The sequence below is a fragment of the Rhododendron vialii genome, chromosome 8a (assembly GCF_030253575.1).
Source record: "Rhododendron vialii isolate Sample 1 chromosome 8a, ASM3025357v1".
In the NCBI taxonomy this organism is placed as follows: domain Eukaryota; kingdom Viridiplantae; phylum Streptophyta; class Magnoliopsida; order Ericales; family Ericaceae; genus Rhododendron; species Rhododendron vialii.
The window spans coordinates 16,467,172-16,492,142 of record NC_080564.1 but is presented as its reverse complement, the minus strand read 5'-3'; the positions used below and the strand labels follow the sequence as shown (position 1 = coordinate 16,492,142).

The following is a 24,971-nucleotide window of genomic DNA, read 5'->3' as shown; positions in this document are numbered from 1 at the left end:
CACAACATTTTCATCAGGGGTAATTATAACCAAACATCAATACCCAGCCATTCAAAGCTGGTTGCATAACCAATTTGTCTCTTAGCCCTCCCCGTAGTCGGGAGTTGAAAAGAGAAACTCTTAGCCCTCCCACAGACCCATGTTTGGCACCCAAGCACCACCATTCTGTGAGAAAAAAACCCTCTTCAATCAATGAATAATAGCTAATTTCAATTGGTACACTCTATGAAGTACCGACACTCCAAAAGAGTGTCGTGTCCAATAATTTTTATTATTTTTGATAGGGGACACGTGGGAGACATGGTTGGGGACACGCCGAGGACACTTTATGAATTTCAATTCGATAATTAGCATATACAATGGTTCATTAAAAAAATTATATATTCATTTTTTTATTAATTTATACATGTAGCGTGCTCCCACCGTGTCCGTATCCCTATTTTTTTTAAAATTGCCATATCCCATGTCTGTATCCGTGTCCGTTCAACATAGGGTACACTAATTCATATCCAAAACAAGTGATCAATACTCTAATTCCAATTGATACACAAAACCAAGTACTAATGCCATTCCACTTCATATAACAAAAAGGAGGTCAGTACATGACATTAACCAATAGCTACTTATCCCATTCCACTTGGTATGACAAATCCAGTTCAATGTACCTCAAAACCAGCACCTACTAACTGGACAAAACATGCACTGTCTTACTATAGTGCAAATTCAAACACCAAGGCAAATAGCAGTTTTGTCCTCCAAAACATTTTTCAACTCCGATCTCCTACTCCAATATTGTATCTCCATGCACCAAATGATCACCATCGATTGTTGAGCAATCTGCATATACAGAACACAATAAAGAGCTTTACAAATTATAGTCATGATTTAAAAATGAATTTATCATACTACTAAACATGAGTATCCCAACTAGTTAGCAAGTAGATTGTGACCGGACGGAGCCCACAAGAAATCAAGCAGCAATAGTCCTTAACCGGATGACATTAACTATAATGAGTTGCTCAGGTCGTTTTGTGTGCCAAAGTCCGGTCGGCGGCCATTCTGAGTTGTCCTCCGTGAGCGGGGTTGGCGGTTCATCATTCCGCTTTGGTACTGCTGTTTGGTTTCTCCAGTGGTGCTGGGGTTCGGATGGGGCTGTTGGTGGTGGTGTGCACCCTTGCTTTGAGTGCTGTATTCTTTGTCGTCGTAGGCCAATTTTCCCCCGCCGGTCTCTACATCTAGGAGGGGCCGGCTAGGCTTAACGGCGAGGCTGGTTTTCCGGTGTTTTGTGCGGCGGCGGAGTGTATAGCTCTTAGGGTTTTGGGTGTTGGTTTGGGTGGGCCGCTCTGTGGTTGGACCGGATTAGGTGTATTGGGCTTTTCTGTTTTTGTTGGGTACGGGGTTGTGCTGTCTTGTAATATTGTCTGTTGGACCCTTGTAGACCTTTGGGTGTTTTGGGCTCTGCCCTTGAGATGTATCTTCCAACTTTTGGTTGGATCCCCTTTTCCCTTTTTAATAAAATTTCATCTTTTGCCAATAAAAATAAAAAAACTATAATGAGTTGTTCTAAAACCGTTCTCTTAACAACAGTCCAAATACTTGAGGAATTTAACAACAGTTCAATACTTGGTCTCAAAGTACCAGCTCTCGTGCATCAATAAGGCTGCATCAAGGTGAAGGCCAGCCGCTAATTTCAATCATGGAGCGAAGGCTCTTTTGTTGAGCTAGCTTGCTGATTATTACCTAAACTAGTGAGATAGAGGGACATAAATTCGGTTCATGACACACAAGCTACTGCGTGCTCAGTTTAAGTCAGAAGACACATGATCAAGTCATAAAACCAACCAACCCTACTCAACAAGCCTTAATACCATAGCTTATCAATTACCAGTTTATGTAGACATGGGCTTCAAAGAGGAGTTACCTCTTTGGACCTGTTAATCGCTAGCTTTTATGTAGAACAAGGGTTATCAAATACAGAGTTTGATTACCCAGCCATTTATGTTTTTCAAACTCTAAGATCAAAACATTTCATAATTAATATGCAGTGTATATCTCAATCTAATGTGCAGTGTATAGCACAATTATACGTTCGAACCTCCAAGTAGTGAACAAATAAAACTATGTATCATCACTATTTTTTGCAAAATTGCAAGTCTATAACAATATCAATAGCAAAAGCAAGGAATAGGAAATTATGTATCATCACCATTGTTTTCTTGATCAAATTCTTCCCCATGATAAACCCATCGATTATACGCCACCACTACCCCCCACGCATACTTATGTTCTTCAGCTTCATCAGGAGTCATCTTGTTGAAATTGTTGCATCTTATACATGGACACCAAATGAGAGTTTCACTAGGTCGCATATGATCAATCACAAATTTGATAAATTCTTTGACTCCTTCAATATACAAAGGGTGCCTTCTATTACGAATTTCCATCCAACTCCTATCCATCTTAAGCCGTTATGAACTGAAAGAAAACTACAATATTAATAAGAAAGCCTCCAAAAAGATAGCCAACCATAGCCTAAAAATAAGACGATCAATTAAAAATTCATGCAGTTTCCTATTTTAATCATTAACCAAGTTCCATGCTATTCTATCAATTCAACAACTAAAGACAATAGCAATAAAACTAAAGAACTCGAACGCAAGGAGATACGTGGAAACTACTTAGGGAAAACTCACCTAAGCATAAAACCACAGCCTAATCTACCAAAATGCTATAAATCAAAAGGTTTACAAAGAGAATACAAATTAGGAATTACCCACAAGCCTCTTGTGACACCTAACTCCACTCTTTGATATAGCTCTCCGAGCCCCTTCTTGATTCCATAGCCACCACAAGTTCACCACCTCGATCTCCGGGTCAAGCCGACTCTGGAATCATCCGGCCATGTAGAGTCCTAGGCAACAATGTATGGATTTAAAAAAGAGATGAAGTTTTTGTGAAAAACAAATCAACCTAGAGAGAATACATTGAATATTAGAGTATTTCTCTAGGATGACAAAGGATGATCAAATACTCAATTTAGATAATCTCAAATGCATAACCACACAAGGGATCTGAGTGAAATTGATTTTCTCTCTCTAAAGTGGGCTAATACAAGAGTGGGTGCCCTAAAAGATTGAAAAATATGCTTATATATGTGCTGGTACAAATCTAGAGCTAGCCAAAGAGAAAGCAACACGCTGGGGTGCTAGCGCGCTGCTGGGGCGCTCTTAGCACGCGAGCTAGTGCTAGCGCGCTGCTAAGGCGCTCTGCGAGCGCCATTCAAACTTAGGCATTAAAATTAAATCAAAAATCAAGAACACCTTGAATAGCGCCACCGAAGAGCCCTAGCACCCTTAGGGCGCATACAAGTGGTAGCGCGCTACTAAGGTGCTCCGCTAGCATAGCCTTCTGTTCATTTTTTGCCTTAGAAAAATTTTTGCTCTTTCAAACCAAGGCCAGCCACCACTCTAAGCCTTATAAAAAAATTTCCATCACCCACAAAAGCAAACAAAGAGCGCTAATAACTTAAGAGTTAAAAACGTGATTATTCTGTTAAAGATTAGACACGAAATTAGAAGTGATGCATGGAAAATCATTACACTAAATGCACATGAATGCATATACCTTCTTCATACAAAATTCGAGCATCATTCAAGGCATGAGCTTCTCAACATTTCTTCATTCACCGGGCGGAGTGCCTAGACAAGATAAAATAAAAACTCTCTCCCGTACCCAAATGAAAAATGAACAATACAAACTCAAATGGTTTTGACAAAATCCAGAAAACTCCAATCAAACTAACAGCAACCTACTAGCCAAAAAAAGAACCTAATTCATAACGAAAAGCTCACGAAAACCTAACCAAACTGCTTCAGAAACTTAGAGCCTCATAAACCCGTCTAGCCCCCCACACAAAACATATGTGGAAAGTAAAAGCTACTTTATTAACCTCTTTATTAAGAAGTATAGAAAGTAGTCCATATTTTAGACTTTGTGTAAAGGGATGGTCATTAAATATGTGCAATACATAATGTGGACTTGGTAATTAAGAAAGAACCACCATTATTCTATATTGGGAATGACAATCCAAGGATAAGACTACTAATCAAGAAAAAACACGTGAAGTATCATGTTGAGCATGTGAAAGCACCAAATAATTGGGATCCAACGGAATTGTTTTGGGTTTCAAAAGAAATCACCAAATAAACTAAGTAATAAATAAGTAGGTAATTCTATATACAAAGTGTGATTAATTTTAAACTAAAAACTTGACTTCCACTAGGATTTTTTTCCTATTAGCATGTTTCTTTTTATTTTACAGAACCAATTGCCAATTAGAGCTATAAATTATTGGGTAACAGGAGTCAAAAGCCCTAAATTAAATTGAATTCCTAAAGCTAGACTACAATGAGGACTCTAATTAGGGCTTGCTATGAACTAAATGACGGGGGGGAGAGAGAGAGAGAGAGAGAGAGAGAGAGAGAGAGTCCCAATCAAGTGCTTTTGCTCTTCCTTTTTGTCTTTTCTATGTTGTCAACTAACAGAAACCAAGAAGATCTAGTATTAATTTACTAGATTTTGCTAATTTGTATAGAAAAAGTATTTTTTAAAAACATGAAACGAAACAGTTCAGCTAATGGGCAAGTATATACTATAATATATTGTAAAACACATAGCTGCAAACAATGGAATAAGGGGAGAAATCGAAGGGAGGAGAGAGAGAGAGATGCCTTACACTATGTTCCAGGTCTCTGGAGAGGGAGTAGATCGATAAGCCCTAGGTAGCAGGGTTTTCGGTGGTTTCGCTGAGGAAAGATGCAAAACGAGCCATGGGGGTGCTGGTTTCGGACAGATTTTGGAAGGGGGTTAGGGTTTGATTTCTGGACTGGTTAGGGCAGTGGGATGAGGGTTTTGTGAGAGATGGGTGGTTTAACGATTGGGTGATGAGAAGACGTGAGAAAAGAGAAGGGATATGGCAGAGTTCGGTGCAAGAGAGAGTGGAGGCGTTACCTTGGTTTCTTGACAGGGGATATTTCGGCCAATGGCTGGAACTTTGAACTCCTTGCAATTGATGCTTAGAACTTGCAATTTAGGGCTGGATTTTTCGGATTTGGCAGTGAAAAGAAACCCTTTTTTTTTTCTTATCTTCTTATTTCTGGGTGATTCTTCTTCATCTATTTGGTTTCGCCCGGAACCCAATTTTGATTCTAAGATTGCTTTTTAATTGCAGAGTACCCCTGTTTTTTCCCTTTATTTTCTACCATTTTCTGTCAATTTTAGCCTGACGTAGCATATAAATGATCCTCTAACTTGCTTTATTTGGTTTGGTTGTCTAGAAACTAGGGAGTCGAAAATGCCTTTCCTTTTAAGGGGTAGTTCCCAGTTATGAACCTACTGAGGTGTCCTTGGAGGTGGGTTTGTGGGACTTAAAAAGTAACTTCAGATTTTTAGCGAGGAACATAATTCCCCTCAAAAAGTAAGTTAGCGAGGAACACAATTTCCTGCAAAAAGTAAGTATATGTCTTTAGCGACCAATTCTTTATTTCCTTGCAAATAACTAATATTTTTGCAAGAAACATAATTCCTCGCAAAATGTCTACCACTTTAACGTCCAAAACAGTTTCACGCAAAAAAAAAACTACAGCCTTTTGGCGACAAAATTTTGTATTTCCTCGCAAATTCATTTTTCCCGCCTACATAAAAAATTCCCGCCACGTTTTTTGCGACAACAATTAGCGAGGAATTTTAAAACTTCGTCGCAAATACTCTTTAGCGACAACTAAATAGCGAGGAAAATATGTCTTCCACGCAAAAAAACACCATTAGCGAGGAAACAGTAATTTCCTCGCCAAAACTCTTCCTTTAGCGAGGAAATAGAAATCCTCGCTAAAAAATTCGTCGCAAAAAGACTGATTTCTTGTAGTGATAATATTTATCAGGAAAAAATTATCCCAATTGATAGAAGTATAGAATTTGCTTCTAAATTTCCAGATGAGATTAAGGACAAAACCCAATTACAAAGGTTTCTTGGAAGTCTTAACTATATAGGAGAATATTATAAGGAATTAGCCCAAGATTCGGCTCTTCGGTATGAAAGACTGAAGAAGAATCCTCCCCCTTGAACAGAATATCATACAAAGACTGTCCAAAAGATAAAATTAAACACTAAACAATTTCCATGTTTGGCTATTGCTAATCTAGAATGGAAGAAAATTGTAGAAACGGATGCATCCAATATTAGGTATGGTGGCATCCTAAAACAATATAATCCAAATTCTTGCAAGGAAGAATTGGTAAGTTTCACTTCTGGACTATTCAAAAATGCACAAGCTAATTATAGCACAATAAAGAAAGAAATTCTTTCTATTGTTAAATGCATAAATAAATTCTAAGGTGATTTGCTTAATCAACATTTTCTTCTTAAAGTTGAGTGCAGTGCAGCAAAGCAAGTTTTAAAATAAGATATTAAAAATCTTGCTTCAAAGCAAATTTTTGGTCGCTGGCAGTCTGAGTTATCTGCATTTGATTTTGATATAGAATATATTAAAGGAGAAAATAATTATCTACCTGATTTTCTTACTCATGAATTCTTGCAGGGCTAAATGATAGCTCACGTACTCAATATGGATTTAGAAACTTTTCTTAGAAAAGCTTGTCCCTCAATTTCAGAGGAACGATTAAAATATTTTATCACTAAAGATAAAAAATTTAAACTTGTCATGAGAAATTTATCTCAGACTAATTGGGAACAGAATTTTCTAAGACTTACTCCAACCCATTTTTACTTATAAAGATGGGCAAATGCTAAACAAGCATTATTACAATTTTATGATGAATATGGTCGAGAATCTAATGAAGTGGATGATATTGTTGATAATTATTTTAATCAACAGCTTCGGCAACTTCAGGGAAGACTAAGGCTTTTAGCTGGTGCTTAATATTGCAGAATGCATCGACCTCCTGATCGTGGACGAGGACGAGGTAATACTCCTCGTGGCCAAGAAAAATCTAAGGTCACACAGGCTGACATTGAAGCCTTTTTGCAGGCTCAAAAACTCCAATTTCCATTACTTCAAGATGCAGCTTCAGCATCATCATCATCCCCTGCAATCAAGGAAGTGGTTCAGACTGAAGAAATTTTTAAAACTTCAGAAACAATTGAAAACATTATGATCTTGGAATCCCAAGATGAACAATGGAAAGAGGATCCATGGGAAATTAAGTCCCGATATATGGATATAATGAGTTATCCAGTTCCTGAGGGAAAATACCGATCTTTCTATGAAGCAATGCTTATCCAATCTGATTCTGTGGAAATTACTCACACACATGAGAAAGTTGGACAGAAGAATGGTCCAATAAGTTATAGTAAAGCCATAATTAAGATGGTCTTGCCAGTCCAAAAGTGGGGAATTCATCCACAGAGATCGAAATCTTTGTCAATCAAAAATGAAAATGGCATATCAATTGTCCAGTATAATTATTGGGATTATATTGAAGCATGGACAAAAGCTTTTTATTATCAGAACCAAAAGCGAAAGCACTCTTGGTTTTTTAAATTATGTCCAAATCTGGTTGGACAAAATGAATTTCCAAATTGGTTCAATAGTTGGTGGTCAAAATTTGGACCCAAGCCAGATTATCTCCCACAAGAATTTAGGCAGGAAATAGAGTCTTTCATACGATTTTAATCTTAATTAAGAGGATCTAATGATACTGCAGAAGGGAAATATTTCCTTCAAGCTATGGTACTGTGTGGAACCCCATGGATCTGGAAATGGGATATTCAAGTTGGAATTAATAATTTAGGACTACCAGTGCTCCAAAGGACTTTTCAGTATAAGTGGTGGAAGTCGATTCAAATGAATGAACAGATGTCAACAATTAAGTTGAAAAATCAGGAACTAAGACAGCAATTGCAGCAAAGGGAGAAGTCCACTATTAAAAACCCCTTTTTGAAAATTTATGCTCAGATAAAAGCAAAAAATCCATCCTTATCCGACGATGAAATTGTCATCAAGACCATAGATTTTATGAAGGATCAATTTTTGCAATTTGTTCATCAAAGTAATGATGATGTTTCGATGACTTCAGCAATCAGTAATGAAACGGACAATAATCCATTTGCATGCCTAGCTGGGGAATCTCAAGACCCTTATGAGAACGATTATAATGTTCTGGCTAAACCCACTTTGGGTGATTTTTGGGATAGTATGACAGAAATAATGATTGCTCAGCTATCATCCAAGAAAGGGAAAGAAAAGAATCAATAAATGTGCCAAAGGAATCTCCACTTTCGGTACAATTTGCACTCAATTATGGAGTGCACTGGCAGTTTGCTCAATTATAGAGCATGACACACTCAACTTTTGGTGGTGGACGACATCAACTCGTGACGATGGGGCCCATCTGCGCACCCGACGATGAATCTCCATTTCACTGTAATTTGAGTGTATTTTACTTTCATTTGTTTTTCATTTATTGTGGAGTCCTCTATATTAAGGACGCGTCTGTCTTTGTAGAGGTAGGTTTTGGATTGCCCTTTCTCTCTCTAAAATCCTAGCACTCTGGTCTTCTTCTCACCTCTTTTGTACATTTGGCTTCAGCCTTAAATAATAAGGTCAGTTTATTAATTATCAGTTTATTAATTATCGATTCTTGTACATTGTCTTTTATTGTACAATATTGATTATCGATCCTTGTACATTGTCTTTTATTGTACAGTATTTGGTATCATTACTTTTATGATAAATTAAATAAAAGTATTTATATTAAAATTACTTTTAAAAAATGATCAAATAAATGAGATATTTCAATTTACTGGTTCATTAGTGGTTACTGCTACATTGGCCAAGTGATCAATGTTAATCATAAAGACTGTTTACGACTTCATTTGCCAAGCGATCAATGTTAACCATTTTTTAAATTTGCTAATTGTGTAATTTGAAGGATTAAAATAGATAAGTCTGTGGTTAATCAATTAAACAAATTAGTCAGCCTATTTTAGCCAATTATATTAATATTTGCTAATCAATATCAATCAACATTATTGTTAACTACTACATCTGCTAAATATGATTTTAATCGATTCAAATCGTTTGATTAATTGGTTTAACATATAACCAGATCAATCAATTACAAATGAATCAATCTTTGTTGATTGATCACTGCCAAGTATATTGGTATCAACACTATTAGTTGTTAGATTTGCAAATTATATCATATTGGTCAATATAAACTATATTAATGAAATTGAATAGCCTAATTTCATTAAATACTACCATTAATTCAATTAAGAATCCTACAAAATTATTCAATAGCTATTAAGCAAAATTATACTAACATAGATATGCTTACCACAAATACTATTACCTATGGTATGGCAAGCAAAACTATATTGCCTACGGAAAGTACCTACCGTTTCCATAATTATACTTACCACAAATACAGGATTTTTTACTAAATTTTGGATATGCTTACCACAAATACGGAGAACTTACTCTCCAAATACTTCCTAATACAATTTTCATTGGTAATAAAAAATACCATAAAAAGTGGTATAGATGGCCATAAGAAATGGTAAGTATAAGCATAAAAAACATAAAAATCGTATGGAGCTTCTTCTTAAATCGTAAAAACCGTATAGAAGCTTCATTAGGTTCTTGTGAAACACTTATTTGACATTCTTCAACTTATAATCTTTCGGTGAATTAGTACGAGGTAGTAATCACAACTAAATTCGGTTTGTTCTTCAAAAAACTTACTAGGTGAGTTTCTTCAACTTGTTATGGAGCTTCTTCTTAAATTTTCATTTTTTTGGACAAGAGGAGAGATGAATGGGAGCTAGAGAAGTTAGTGTGGATAAGTTTGCAGGGTTTAACGTAAGTATGAAAAAACTCAATAAGGCTTGGCCATGGGTGAATAACACCTTGTGACTTTGGTTAATCTTGTCTTTCTCAACTTAAGACTTGAGGTTTGGTTTGGAAATGTGCGTGGTTCGCCTTTTATGTAACAAAACTTGTCGATGTTAACCTCCGGTGATCATATGCTTGCTCATATGATTCCGTGAGCTATGTCTCGCCTCGTGTTTATCAAAAGAACCAAAGAACTTGCTCGCTTTCCAAACCATGCTTCTAGTTCTTGACCTTGATATAGGGATATATATATGCTATATATATTTTGATGAGACTTGTCTCATTTTTCTGCTTTTGGTAAAAAATTTAAATTTTTTGTGCAATCTTCCCTTGTTAGTAGTGATTTCGCTTGCTAGATACTTTAATTATGCTCAATTGTGTCAATATGGCAAGAGTCGTGTATCCCATCGAATTTGGTTATGTGTTTGAATCTATGTCACAAGCATATACATGAACATTGATGAACAAGTTTAGCTTAAAAGTCAAGTCAAGTGTTGTGCATCGCTAGAGTAGAGATTCATTCTTAAGCATCCCATGCTTTTTGCTTTCATTTTCCGCATTTGCATAAATAATATCTTTTGTTCATGCTTGAGTAGTATATATATCTCTTGTGCATCTTGTTTGGAGTTGTTAGCGTACTTAGGAAATGATTCAAGGCATTTTTGCTTGATTAAACCACATAAGAGTCACTTTGTCCTTATTTTGAACCATAGTCCGAGTCTCTTCCATTGTGCAAACCTAGGTAACCGGATGTTCGGAGGGATGTGTGTCTATAGTTTTCAATGTTTCAAGGAGATTTGGGGGTGGTGTGAATGTGATAGAAGTGGTTGGAATGCAAAAAGGAGAAAAATTGGTACATGATTCCTTATCTCTCTCCTCTCCCACTACAAATGTTAAAGCTCCAAATTTTCATCTCCCTCTCCAAGCCCTCGAAATTGGTCCTTCAATCTCTCTTACTACAAATCTCAATTCAAATGACCCTATTCCTCAAAGAAAAATCAAAGAAATGCTAAGAAAGAGCAAAATCATTTTCGAAAGAGAGTTGAATACTATGAGTAGAGAATTGGTTTGACATATGGGCTAGCATACTTTCCAAATGAGGAAGAGTCCGATGAGGAGGGGGAGCTCGATGCTCAATACCGTGAGGAGCCAGATGAGGATGACGACTACGTGTGGTGGAGTCGGTGGTAGTAGTTTTTCTTTATTTCTTTTTCGTACCTTTGTTTAGTGTTTGACCAATATGCAGTCATGCCTTGGGTAATTTAGGGTCGGTAGTGGCCAAGGGTAGATGAACCATGTAAGTATATGGCCATTACAATTTTTTAGTCCCTTTCTCTTTGTATCCAAGGTCGTTATAAACTAATAACGTCCTCCGTTGATTTTTTGTACGCTAATTAACTCCGTTTGATGCATGATTGATATCTATTACTTTTTTAGTATGATTTGTCCCTTGACGTGCATAGTTGTCAATAATTAGCTTTCGTTTCTTTCTTAGCGCTCTTTTGATAGCATGCCTAGCTTTTTGTCTCTAGCTATTGCATTTACTCGCTAGTGCTTGTCATGAGATGTATCTTGTGTCTCACTGTGAAAAAAAGTCGAATAAGAGCGTATCCTTGTGAGTTTTGGAGTCGAAACTCATTGTGGTGCACGCATGCTTGACTACTCTAATATGGCAAAGTTTGTTCATCCTAGTTCATGGCATGCTTGTGTGTGGATTGCATGTACTCGGATTTGAAGGGCTGTTTTGGACTCTTGCCTAGTTGTAATAGTTGAGCATAATTTTTGTATCTTGAATCTCAAGAGGGTTGCATAGCTTAGTTAAGTATGTTTTGGTTTAGTTTGCTAGGGACTAGCAAAGTTCAAGTTGGGGAGCGTGATAAGCACCCAATATTGTAGATATTTGGTGCGACTAGTCTCATTTTATGTTGTTTTAACTTGCATTTATCTAGCTTTTATTTGATACTGTACGTAAGGTGTGTTTTTAGTGTTTTCAGGTAAAACGTGCAAATAAGGCGCATTTCAACGCCATGGATGGCCCAAGTACCCGAAGACCCTGTCGGCCCCTTAAAATCTGTCTAAGTATGGAAAAATGACTTTCTGGAAAAGTATCGATTTTCGAAATTAAAAATGGCGATAATTGATCCTTGAATTTTTCTAAGAGTAACTAAAAAGTTACAAGGTTTTATTTGAAGAGCAAGGTTATGTTTTGATCCATTTTCTCTTGAGAAAAATATGCAGTTTTCCATTTTACACTAAAAGTGGGGGGTTGACATTTTGATTTAATTGGAATTTTGAAATTCTGGTAATGCCATTGTTTTCAAATGGGGGGTACTTTCTTATTTTCATTAAATAAATTAAAGTAAAGAAAATGTAAAAGAAATGTTTAAAATATAGTCTTTACTTAAGTTTACAGAATGAAAATAAGGTGCTGTGAAGCTGTGGAAGCTGCTAGGAGCCGTCGGGTGCCAAGTTTTGAAGGCTGGCCTGAAGACTGGAGATAACATCCCCGTATCGATACAGCTTTATTCTGTATCGATACGCATTAGCTTCGTGGGAAGGCAGATTTTGTTGTATCGATACGACCTTAACCCGTATCGATACGGGATCACTACGGGGAAATGCCCTTTTCAACTTAGCAGCGTGGTATCGATACTTTGCTTAATCCGTATCGATACCACGAGCATTCGGCTAGATATTTGCTGCTTTTTGGACCTTTCATTTATGGAATAATTGCTACTTTTGGTATGTTTTTAGGATATTTGTTGGGAGAGAAGTTGAGTTGTATAAATACCCTTCTCTCTCACTTTAGTTCAAAATCTACTTTATGCTATAGGTTAGTTTTCTTTCTAGTCTTTTTGCCATTGTTGTTCTTAGTTTCAAGCTTCAATACTTGTAAGTTTAATTCCTAGTTTGATGTTTTCTCGTTTATTAATGTTGTAGCTACGGACTAGATTCTCATTAATACCAAGTTTATTTTCGTTTTCTTCAGTTAAATCTTTTGCTCCATTTTCTTACCATGTCTAGTTGTTTAGCTATGTGTGAGTAGTCAATAAGGCTTGGCCATGGGTGAATAACACCTTGTGACTTTGGTTAATCTTGCCTTTCTCAACTTAAGACTTGAGGTTTGGTTTGAAAATATGCGTGGTTCGCCTTTTATGTAACAAAATTTGTCGATGTTAACCTCCGGTGATCATATGCTCGCTCATATGGTTCCGTGAGCTATGTCTCGCCTCGTGTTTGTCAAAAGAACCAAAGAACTTGCTCGCTTTCCAAACCATGCTTCTAGTTCTTGACCTTGATATTTAGTTTGAATGCAAGTCTTGACGTTGTTAACCTCCGGTGATCATGTGCTCGGTCACATGGTTCCGAGAGCGATGTCATGCCTTGTGTTTAGCTTGTTATTCAAACTCTATATCAAATCTAACCATTTTCATAGCTAAATCTTCCGGTTGATAGCCTATGCCGTGCGATTCAACCGTGTTTTCGTTGAGAATTGTTAGATGGCTTAAGTTACGGGCGTTAGTAACTCCATTGCCTTGCCGCCTTTAATTCTTAGTTAAAACTCCTTTCTAGTCTTTTCCATAAGAGTGTTTCTCCACCTTTCAAAGGAAAACCAAAAGTTGGCCGCCTAAACGCCGGAAACCCTTACATCTACAATCCGAACAAGCTATATTCGAGCTCCCTGTGGATCAACTCGGACTTCCTTACTATACTATGCAAATCTTTAGTTGTAATCCAGTTAATAAATAATTGAATTTGACGGCCGTTTGGTAAATTTCAACGACTACCAAATGGACACCACCAAGCTTCTTCTTAAATTTTCATTTTTTTGGACAAGAGGAGAGATGAATGGGAGCTAGAGGAGTTAGATAAGTTTGCAGGGTTTAACGTAAGTATGAAAAAACCTAATATCATTAATGTCATAATTGGTAGTAGGTAAACAAGGGAATTGGCAAAACGTAACCAATTTGCGTGGTAAGACTGGTTTAAGCATACAGTCATTTTACCTTTATTTTAAGTATTGTCAACCACGTGGTAAGTGTTATCAACGAATTTTAGTCCATCGTAAAAAGTCAGCTTTTGTGGTATCTCTAGCCTTATACTTTGGTAAGTAAACCTTATTCTATAGTAAGTATGACATTAATGACGGGTAGGTATACATTTATGCATCATCATTAATGTCCTAGTACCTACCACATTAAATTTTATTTGGATCTCCTTGTATTACTTTTATGTAAATTAGATAAAAGCATTTATATTAGTGGTTACTCTTACATTGGCCAAGTGATCAATGTTAACTATCAAATAACCATTTTTGAAATTTGCTAATTATTTAATTTGAAGGATTGAAATAGATAAGTCCGTGGTTAATCTATTAAATAAATTAGTTACCCTACTTTAGCTAATTGTATTAATTTTTACTAATCACTATCAATCAATATCATTGTTAACTACCACACCTACCAAATATGATTTTAATTGATTCAAATAGTCTGATCAATTGGCTGAACATATAACTAGATCAATCAATTACAAATGAATCAATTCTTGTTGATTGATCGCTGCCAAATATATTAGTATCAACCTGGTAAAAAAAAAGTTCGGACTCTCGATTACGCGATTCAAGAATTGGGAAGAACTTCACGAGTATCCTTCCAATGTCTTTTATGCACATTAGGGAGTAGGCTGCGTGCGTTGCACGATAATAACGTGTCCGTTGCCTCTTGGTGTTTTTTTTCATTTGCGAATCAATGTAGCGAAAGAAAGAAGAATACTGAAAAAATATGAGTAGTCAAGAATTAAGACTAAAGCGTCATGTACATTCTATCAATCATGTGCAACATGAAAGAAGTAAAATAGGAAGATTTAGTGATAGGTCCACCATATACATTTCATAAATTCGCAAGTCCACCTAATTGTTTTGTAAAGTTACAAGTCCACACAACCTAAACCCTAGGGTACTCTATGAAAGTGCCTAAAACCCTAAACCCTATGAAAGTGTCTAAATTACTAAAACCCTATAATAGAAAAGTGCACTCTAAAATTCTATGAAAGTGCCTAAACCCTAAGATACCCTACACTAGGAGTATCTACTCTACCCTAAGGTACCATATCCTATAATAAAAAAGTACACCCTAAAATCTTATGGAAGTGCCTAAACTCTAGGATACTTTACCCTACTCTAAGGTACCTTAAAATGGACTTAAGACCTTACAAAATTAATAGGTGAACTTGTGGGCTTATGAAATTCACATAATGGACCTAAGACTAATTTTCTAATTATAGAATTCATTCATTTTTAGTAGTTAGCGGCAAAAAGTTTGAAGTTTTTTTACAAACATGCATGATTTTTGCGTTCTCGATTTTTGTAACGCTCTGATTTTTGGAAATGTAAGTAAATCCATTTTTGTTGATTTAATAACTTTAAAAATGAATTTTGTTTAATTAACCCTCAAAGCAAAATTTAGCAACGGAATTCTTAAAATTCCAATTTAAGATAAACACCACGTAAGTCTTACAAAAGGTATGGAGTTAATCATTAAGATTATATTTCTTGGGATGGAAAATACAGTACTTAAAGTAAGTTAGAGCGACTACTAATATGACACCCAAGGCTCGACAAACTCTCCTTCCTGGACCAGGAGGGGAAGGGGAGTTTTAGTGAAAAACCAAAAATCGCAAGATAGTTGAGTCAAGCCTTAAATCCTTCTAACAAAAAAATAAGGCAAAGTTTGATTTTACGTTTAACTTTTCTCTTCGTATTGCTACCAACAACAGTACCTGTGAAATCCCAAGAGATTAGTTAAGTGGTATTGGCTTGACACTTAGAAGTTGGCTCATTCCTAGGTTCAATTATCCTTGTCAGTAATTTTTGGGGTCACCACCATCCCAAGTGCATGCATGTGAAATGGTTATGAGAGGGGCTATATGGATTAGTCAGTACACGCAAACTAGTCCTGGGCACCTTGCATTACTAAAAAAAACATATACTCCACTAGTGAACTCCAATTAAATGGTGTCAACCCCTTAATTAAATTCTGACTCCGCGAGTATCCAAAAGCCCAATGCTCAGTATCTTCCGTGGCTGTACCCATATTTGCGACAGGGAAAGAGGCAGTCATTTCAAGGTTTTTGGTGTAGGAACAAGTTGAGTTTGGAGTTTCCTTGGGTAATTAATTGGTTTGGTTTATGACCAGATATGAAATAGCATTGTTCTGCACAAGTACAGAATTCGACTTTCGTGAGAATTATTCTCTGGTGACTGTAACTGGAGAAGGGAGGCTTATGTAGTTAATAATAGGAAATTGATTTTGCCACTCCCTTTTTTTGTTAATGTCACTCTTCTTCTTTCACAAAATAAATCATTAATAAAGATACAAAGGGGAGTGATATTAACAAAAAAAAATGAGTGGCAAAATCACTCTCCTAATAATAACGCAGAAGACCAGTAGAGCTGCTGCTGATTTGTGGAAGTTGTGAAGACTGCTGTGTTACTCAATTTACTCAGTTTACCTAGTTATTCCATTACTTTATGAGTTACTCTTTTGACATCTATTTTCTTTCCCTCTTTCTAGATGGATAGGAAATATTTGTACTCCTTCCGTTTCAAAATGAATGATAATTTTTGAAATTTGTGCCATTTTTTATTGTTTATATCTTTCAATCTATAATATTTTTCATGAATATGAAAACTTTGTATAATAGAACTAATTGAGAACTATCAAACAAAATTCATATTGTATATTTTTTGAGGTTCATATTGAAAGACATAAGTAATTGAAATTGGCACAAATATAAAAAATTGTTATCTAATTTGGGACGGAGGGAGTATCTCATTTAGTTCTATGTAACCATTTGGCATAGGCAACCCCGGCTTTCATTTCTTTCTTTTATGTTTTTCCTCCAATAGTATACCTTTTGTAGGTTGTATATTCGATTATTCTCTTTTCTATTTTAAATTGATCTACCAAAAACAAAAAAGGAATTAAATAATGGCAAGTGGCAAAAAAAATATTTAACAAAATACTAGTAACATGTACCAGTAGGGAGAGAGAGAGGAAGGGCGCGCTTGCAATAGGGCTTTGTGAAAGAATACTTATACGGAAAATGACAGCTCAAGACGTGTTTTGATAATTAATACCTATCAAGGACATGCTGAGAACATTTATTAATGTTGAAAATGTCCTTAAAGAATATTAATTATCAATCACATCATTGACCGTCATTTTCGCATACTTATATGCACATATGTGCGCAAAGACTTAATGGAGCATAATCCACTCCAATAGGATCGGTCCGGAAGAATCCTCTGTCTAGAAGCGCTTTTCAACCCCCGAGCCCAAGCAAACCAAACCCGATTACCCGCCCAATCAAATACAAGTCAAATCAGAACCAGCCCACCCACTCAGTCAGTTTCCAAAAAACCCTAATTTCTCCAGAGCCACTCCCATATATATATATATGCTTCCATAATTTTCCTCCGCCTCTCTGCCTCTTCTGCTTCTGCTAACATACAGAGAGCGAGAGAGAGAGAGAGAGAGAGAGAGAGAGAGAAAGAAGAAGAAAAATGGGAGAGTCTTTGGTACTACGGGGAACAATGAGGGCCCACACCGACTGGGTGACGGCAATCGCCACCCCTATCGACAACTCCGACATGATTGTGACAGCATCCCGCGACAAATCCATCATCCTATGGCAGCTCACCAAGGAGGACAAGGTCTACGGCCTCCCCAGGCGCCGCCTCACGGGGCACTCCCACTTCGTCCAGGACGTCGTCCTCTCTTCCGACGGCCAGTTCGCCCTCTCCGGGTCGTGGGACGGCGAGCTCCGCCTCTGGGACCTGGCCGCCGGCACCACCGCCCGCCGCTTCGTGGGACACACCAAGGACGTGCTCTCCGTGGCCTTCTCCATCGATAATCGCCAGATTGTCTCCGCCTCGCGTGATCGCACTATCAAGCTCTGGAACACCCTAGGTCAGTATATTGGTATTTATTGCAAACAAGGAAGGAATTTTACAATATCAGCTCCTATAAATAAATAATGTACAAAGTGTGTTTCTTTCTTTTAAGGATGATGGATTGGATTGTTGAACAACTATACTAGTAGTGCTTTCTCGGATAGATTCAAGAGATGGAGAGTATCTCCAGCCCTGAGGCCACTGACCCTTTTTTTATACTCAAATTTGCGGAAAAACTCTACTTGGGTATGCCTTCTCCCATCCCAAATCCTTGTTTTTAACCAATGTATTGTTTTTTATGTTTTCCCTCCAAAACTTAGGTCAAAATGGCATGTCTATTAGTAATAAGAAAGTGAAAAGAGACCTTGAGAAAAATGTTATAGATTTGGGTTTCCCCTCATTTGGGTAGGGAAAATGGTAAAAGTCAAAAAGGGTAGGCAAAAGAGTTTACCATATTGGAGATGGATTTTTAGTGTTTTTACTAATTTTGAGTTTGGGTATGAAAAGGGTGCTGATTGGAGATGCTCGAAGTAATAAGGATAAAAATTATCTCTCCGAATTCCCATTTTAGCTTGTTTAAAAGAATTACTGTAGTCTCTCTATAAATTTGGATGGCTCTGGAATGAATAGATGTGATTTCCGAATGGAGGGATTTGATGTCCAATGTTGACTAAAGATAGATATAAAAAGGGTTATAGGCCTGTGTAACAAATAGAATAGGGAATAGATTAGAAGTTGAAGAGACGTGTGTTATTGGGATACCATTGTATGACTTCAATCCTTTCAATGTGAAGGACTTCGGATTACGCTTGTTACAATTATTAGTTCAAACTCCTGGAAAGGTTATCCAAATTGTGCAATGTTTGATTTCCCCAAAAAACTCCGGAGCGGCTAACTTATGCGATTTGTTAATGTATGCATGGATGCATCGTTTTAGTTTTATTTATTGCTTGACCCTAGGTGAGTGCAAGTACACAATCCAAGATGGTGACGGACACTCCGATTGGGTCAGCTGTGTCCGATTCAGCCCTAACACGCTCCAACCAACCATCGTCTCCTCTTCGTGGGATCGTACTGTTAAGATCTGGAACCTATCCAACTGCAAGCTGAGGTCCACCCTTGCCAGCCACTCTGGCTATGTCAACACAGTGGCAGTGTCCCCTGATGGCTCACTTTGCGCGAGCGGAGGGAAAGATGGGGTCATCTTGCTGTGGGACCTAGCTGAGGGGAAGAGGCTTTACTCGCTCGATGCGAGCTCCATCATCCATGCTCTTTGCTTCAGCCCCAACAGGTACTGGCTCTGCGCGGCTACTGAGGCTAGTATCAAGATATGGGATTTGGAGAGCAAAACCATAGTTGTGGATCTCAGGGTCGATGCAAAGCAGGAGGCTGAGATGAATGAAGGCGGTGCTACCCAATCATCTGGCGTCAAAAACAAGGTATAATATTGTGATTGCTTCCATTGCCGTTGCTATTTTCTTATGCTTATTAAAATGTTATTTAATATTGGTTGGTTTGGTTTTCCTCCCTTTCCTTCCCTTATCCCTATGAAGCCCCTTTTCAATGCCGTATTTTAGCTCTGTTTGCCAGATGTAATTGCCGTTGAAATGTGTTTTTGTTCTGTATATCCTATGGAGCACGGATACTCCTCCGAAACTAGTCACGTAAAGGTATCAGATACTTCCTGGATATGGATACGCGCCCGATACTTATTGGATACGGCAAATAAGTATCCTGTGATTAAATTAAATGTTTTTATTTTCAGATACGCGAGGGATACGTCAGGATACTTTTGGGATACGGCGGGGTCAAAAATGAAACATTTTACACATAAGTAGAAGCTGTAAGGGGGAAACTGTAATAACACTATAGATTACGTATGTATTTTTATGATAGGAACCCTAATATAAGAAGAAGCTGTAAGGGGGAAACTGTAATAACACTATAAATTATGTATTTTTATGATAGGACCAGTCGACTCCTCCGAAGTCCAAACCCTAGATTGCGACTGGTTCTCTCTCTCTCTCTCTCTCTCTCTCTCTCTATTGGTCTGGATACTCCCTGTTTTTTGGTCTGTGTTTTTAGTTTTTACTTTATATTTGGCACACACACACTGGTATATACTGTATTGTATTACACGAAATTGGTGGTCCTAGTGGACGATATAGAATATACTATATACTAGTTTTTAGTATGGAGGATATGCCCCTTATTAATTTTGCACTCTTTTAGTTTTAACTTTTAACTCTTTGTTTGGAATGATTTTTCTCTTTTGTCATGGACATGTGCTTAATGCTTGGTATTGGCAGTTTAACTACTCTTTTGACTTCTTATGCCTAGTAGGAGACTCATAATTATAAAAAACTATAATTTGCACAGCCGTATCCCCACGTATCCCAGTTTTTTAGGTTTTGCTGTATTGTGTCGTATCCGTATCTCATATCAGTATCCGTGCTTCATAGTATATATCTTTTGTTTTGTTTAGCTTTTCCTGCCAAAAGTTGTCTCTTCTGAATGGTGGCCTGTGTTCATTTTTTCTTGGCTATCATTGACAAGTTAGCACTTATTTTATTTAATTTCAACTTTTTTGATATCTGCCTTCAGGTTTTAGTGAGTTGGTTTTGGAACAAATTTGACTGGTAAACATTGATCAGATTGCCAACATTCAGTTGCAGGCTTATCTGTATTTCTGTTGTGAAATTGAAGCTCAGTTCCATGACTTGTTCTTCTACTTAGTAGAGATTTCCTTATTTTTTATATCCAATCAATGCTATGGGCAAATAGAACGAACAAATTATCATGGACAAGATGCATTAACAAATAGAAGTGTTCAGATATGTGTCAGTAGCACACATAGATCTCCATAATTTTGGCCAAAAGGTCTGAAATTTTCCATTTTCCCCACCTTTAGTGGTCTTGCAACTTCATTGACCTTGATAGGTGTTTGCAGAAGTATTAGATTGAGTAGATGCATAGTAGCTAGAAGTAGCTAGCCAATGCTTTGTTAATGCAGTAACTTTCTCTTACTTTTGAGCTTAGTCACAAAATTCTTCAAAATGCCGTGCGCTCCTACTCTCAATCCTTGCTCTCACGTATTTTAGTTGGTTGAGATGTGTTTCAAAGACACTTTCACGCTCACACTACTGACTTGGCTACCGCAGCTTGGTCCTCATAGTTAAGAATTTTGTTTTCTCATTATTTTCTTTCATCGAACTGATGATTAAGGCTATAGTAATTTAGGTTTCACACTTGTGTGCCGTTGTAATTCTGCTGTGTGTTTGTAGCATAAACCACTTAAAATTTTGATCTTTCAGTTTTGTTCATTGTTTGCCATCGGTAATGATGATGGGAGAATTATAGAACCCTGTGCTTGTTTTTCAAAAATTACTGATAAACCTTGAAATCTTATTTTCAGGTCATATACTGCACAAGCTTGAGTTGGAGTGCTGATGGAAGCACTTTGTTCAGTGGCTATACTGATGGCATAATCAGAGTTTGGGGAATTGGTCGTTAGTGAAATGCTAATATGGATAACCTGAGTGCATTTTGTTATAGTGTTTTTAAGTTGGGTTTCTGTTGAGATGTTGGCAGGATATTTGGATTCTCCATGTTTTAATGGCTTTGAAGCATATGCTGTTTCGGTTTTGGATATTTTGTAAGGTTATATGATACATTTGGTTTCGACTCTATCTTAGCTATTATGTTGCTTTGCGTTGTTTTGTTTTGAGTTTATTGTTTCTTCCTGATAATGATGTTCATTTGGTGATGTACAGTTTGTTTCAAATGAGGTGGTCTTAGTTAATAAAATGCAGACCCCTCCACTTTCCCCCTTTTCCGATCGAACTTCAATAATTCGAGCCGTTTAATGTGATCAGAATATGATTTGAACGGTTCAATAAAAAACAATTTGAATCAAAACTTTTCCGGTCATTTTTTTTGACGATTCCTTGCGAATGTCTTTAAAATCACGTTATAAGCACATTGAGATAAGCACATTGAACGGTTTTAATCATCGAATTTCGATTGGAAAAAGGAAGTTTGCATTTTAAGTGGTTCTCAATTGAAACTTTCCCTGGTGATAGTATATCTAATTATCGAGTCCTATACCTGTAGATTGATGGCGGGTCATAAGTCAAGAATAAAAAGATACGGGCTTGAAACTTTCCCCGTTGATGTATATCTAATTATTGAGTCCTATGCATGTAGATTGATAGCGGGTCATACGTAATAATAAAAAGATACGGGCCTTGCAGTTTCACTAATTTAAGGGTTAAGTTTTTTTTTTTTTGTTTTTTACTGGTTAAGTTTGATTCATCAAAGAAACCGGAGGTATGAGAACTCTAAAACAATATTTGTATTTGACCTCTTTTTGTTTCATAAAATAGGATCTATTTTGAATCATTATAATTTGACACATTTTGAAATCTGATAAATGAGAAATGAATCATTAAACAATGAAAATGAGAATGAGAAAAGACATTTTTTTTTAGTTCTATCCCTGGATAGGGAGTAGAACTATTCAGTTACAATAATTCAATTCTAGAAGATCATAAACTACAAGAAATGTTGAAGTTAATTAAAAGGGATACCCTATAAATGAAAATAATGAACTTTCAAATTTTTGTCATAATTTAAATGTCTACCCCACGTTCTTGTGATAAAATTGTATAGTTCTAGCTCCTGCCCAGGAATCGAACTAAAAAAATAGATTCTTATTATTATATATCATTCAAAAGATCGTTAACAATACGATTATACTGTATAAAAAAATCTCGAATTTTGATCCAAAATTGACGGCTTAGTGTTTTATAATATAGTACAATAAGGGTAAACTTGTAAGAATGCCATATTTATAATTCAAGGCATTACCGTTGTGCCCTTGAAACAAAAAGGTACTTATGGAATATTTCTAATGAGAGAGAGAGAGAGAAACTAAAACTGAATATACGCAGAAGTGACAGAGGAAGAGAAAAGATGAAAGAATAATCAAGCCATGCGAGACGAGGAAGAATGAAGACTAAAGAAGAGACATAGACAGGCAGCTACCTGAGAAATACGGAATACAAAATCTATCACTGAGTTAAAATTTTGTTCATCTACAGGGAACAAAATTGTTTAACACAAGACTGTTTATATGCTCAAGACAAATAGCTAATAAAATTAAAATATCGTACAACTTTCCTAACAACACGAATACCTATTAGAGCTTAAATCCAAGCATTGCACTAATCACTTTGAAGTCAATTTATCTTCTTTCACGGGACTCGTTAGTAGTCACAAGGCATCAATTTCCTCTTTTGGGAGAAACTCCATCATGAGTTTTGCAGAACTTGACAATACAGAATTAATCATCCAGAAGTAAGAATCAAGGTAGCAGCAGAAAAGTACTGATTTCTCATCCTTTCAGAAACTAAATTTCATAAAGAATGCATGAAAACTGGTAGAATTACTTTACAACCCTAAACTAAAACCTAATAACCCATTCAGAAGCACAAACAGTTGGATAGCATGGACTACTAACAAAACTTTCACCAACGTGCATTTTAAAATTGTAAACTTATCACTATCCATAGTTTAACAAGTAATATGTGCATGTATATATCACCGATTCACCAATTCAGCCATCTTGCCGTAAGATCTGGATGGTACAAAATAAGTTGCATCCAATAATGAGAAACAACAATTTAAGAAATTAATCAGAGAATAGTGGATGAGTACAAAATGTTCTCCAAGAGAAGAACTCTCGTCATTTCTGGAACTCAAAAGTATAGTTTCAGTACGGTAGTACCTTAACTAATTTGCATCATTGGTTTTTATTATATGGCCTCAGTTAAATTCCAATAGAACTTGTCATTGAGATGGCTAACTGACCTATTAATTAGAGCATTGGGTACCTGTCCGTCCTTCCAAAGTAGAAGCCACGAGTTGCCAATTACCCTCGCCAAAAGTTTCTACAGCAGCGCGAAGTTTATCATCATCATCCTCAGTCCACTCCCTCTTTATTATCGACTATCGAAGCATTAAGACTTCTTTGATAACGAGCCAGGCACTGAAATGGGGTCCTGTTTGTTCCCAACAAAACAGCAATGTCAATCCAGTCACTTGCTAAATAAAACTCACAGATCTTATTAGAAATTTGTTACATACAACTGAAAAATATCTGTAAACTTTCAAAATTGTCCCTGCATACCCCGAAACCAGTTTTTCTAAAAAAAATAAAAAAAAATGAACTCCCTCATTCCCCCTTCTCTGTCCCATGTTCTCTTTGGAGGTGGGGGCTTTGCTGCCCCTACCCACCCATCAAAACCTTGTGCTCTCTTTTTCTTTGTGCTCTCTTCTAGCATTTCTCCTTGCCCATGTTTGGTACTGATCAATAAATGGGCATAAATAATGATTGATGATTTTGTGGACTCATTTCGGGTCCCAAAAATGATTCAAATCGCAAGTTATTCTTAAAATTTTTTTTTGGATTCTTATAAAAAATTAGCTCAATCCAATACTGGTAATGGCTTTTCCAAAACTCGTAGGGCCTTTACGAATTCTGGAAAAACCCTTACGAATATCGGATTGAGCTTTTTTTTTTACATGAACTCATAAAAAAACATTTTAAGAATAATTTGCGGTTTAAATCTTTCTTGTGGGTCTGAAATGGGCACCACAAAATCATCAACATCAAGCCCATTTTTTTGGTATCGGATTGAATTAATTTTTTGTGAGAACTAATAAAAAAAATACTAATGCTACAAAAGAAAGCATAATGAGAAGATCCTTAGTCTAAGACTCTAATGCTTGCTTGAGAGGAGCTATGGGGCATTAGGAAAACTTAAGGGGTAAATTTGAAAAATTATTTTTCATTATCATTATATTTGAGTTTGAAAATTGAAAAAAAAAAACTCTCTAAGAAGATAAACTGGAATGCAACCTAAGCAAGTTATCGAAGGAAGCAGCCAAGTCACAATTTGAGTTCACAATTAAACTTTTACCCTTCAAAATACAAGGTAATGTAGCAAAATACAATTTTGATGTTAATTCTTTTAAATGTCTAGTTTCGTAACTCTAACTTATTGATGAGACATAATCATTACACTTTTCACACCAAC

General features: G+C 36.6%; 1 protein-coding gene and 1 long non-coding RNA gene across 2 annotated transcripts; one reads left to right on the top strand and one right to left on the bottom strand.

Moving 5' to 3' along the window:
• Positions 1 to 519: 519 nt before the first annotated feature.
• LOC131336263 (uncharacterized) lies at positions 520 to 4,940 on the bottom strand. The gene is made up of 3 exons (XR_009202767.1): positions 4,736 to 4,940; positions 2,774 to 4,537; positions 520 to 837 (listed from the first exon to the last, which is right to left on the bottom strand). It is a non-coding gene; the product is annotated as an uncharacterized LOC131336263 (long non-coding RNA).
• Positions 4,941 to 17,192: 12,252 nt separating this feature from the next.
• LOC131336011 (small ribosomal subunit protein RACK1-like) lies at positions 17,193 to 21,558 on the top strand. Its single transcript, XM_058371617.1, has 3 exons — positions 17,193 to 17,887; positions 18,832 to 19,310; positions 21,287 to 21,558. Exons 1-3 carry the CDS (start codon positions 17,482 to 17,484, stop codon positions 21,383 to 21,385), a joined length of 984 nt encoding a protein of 327 aa, XP_058227600.1. The 5' UTR covers positions 17,193 to 17,481; the 3' UTR covers positions 21,386 to 21,558.
• Positions 21,559 to 24,971: the final 3,413 nt, after the last annotated feature.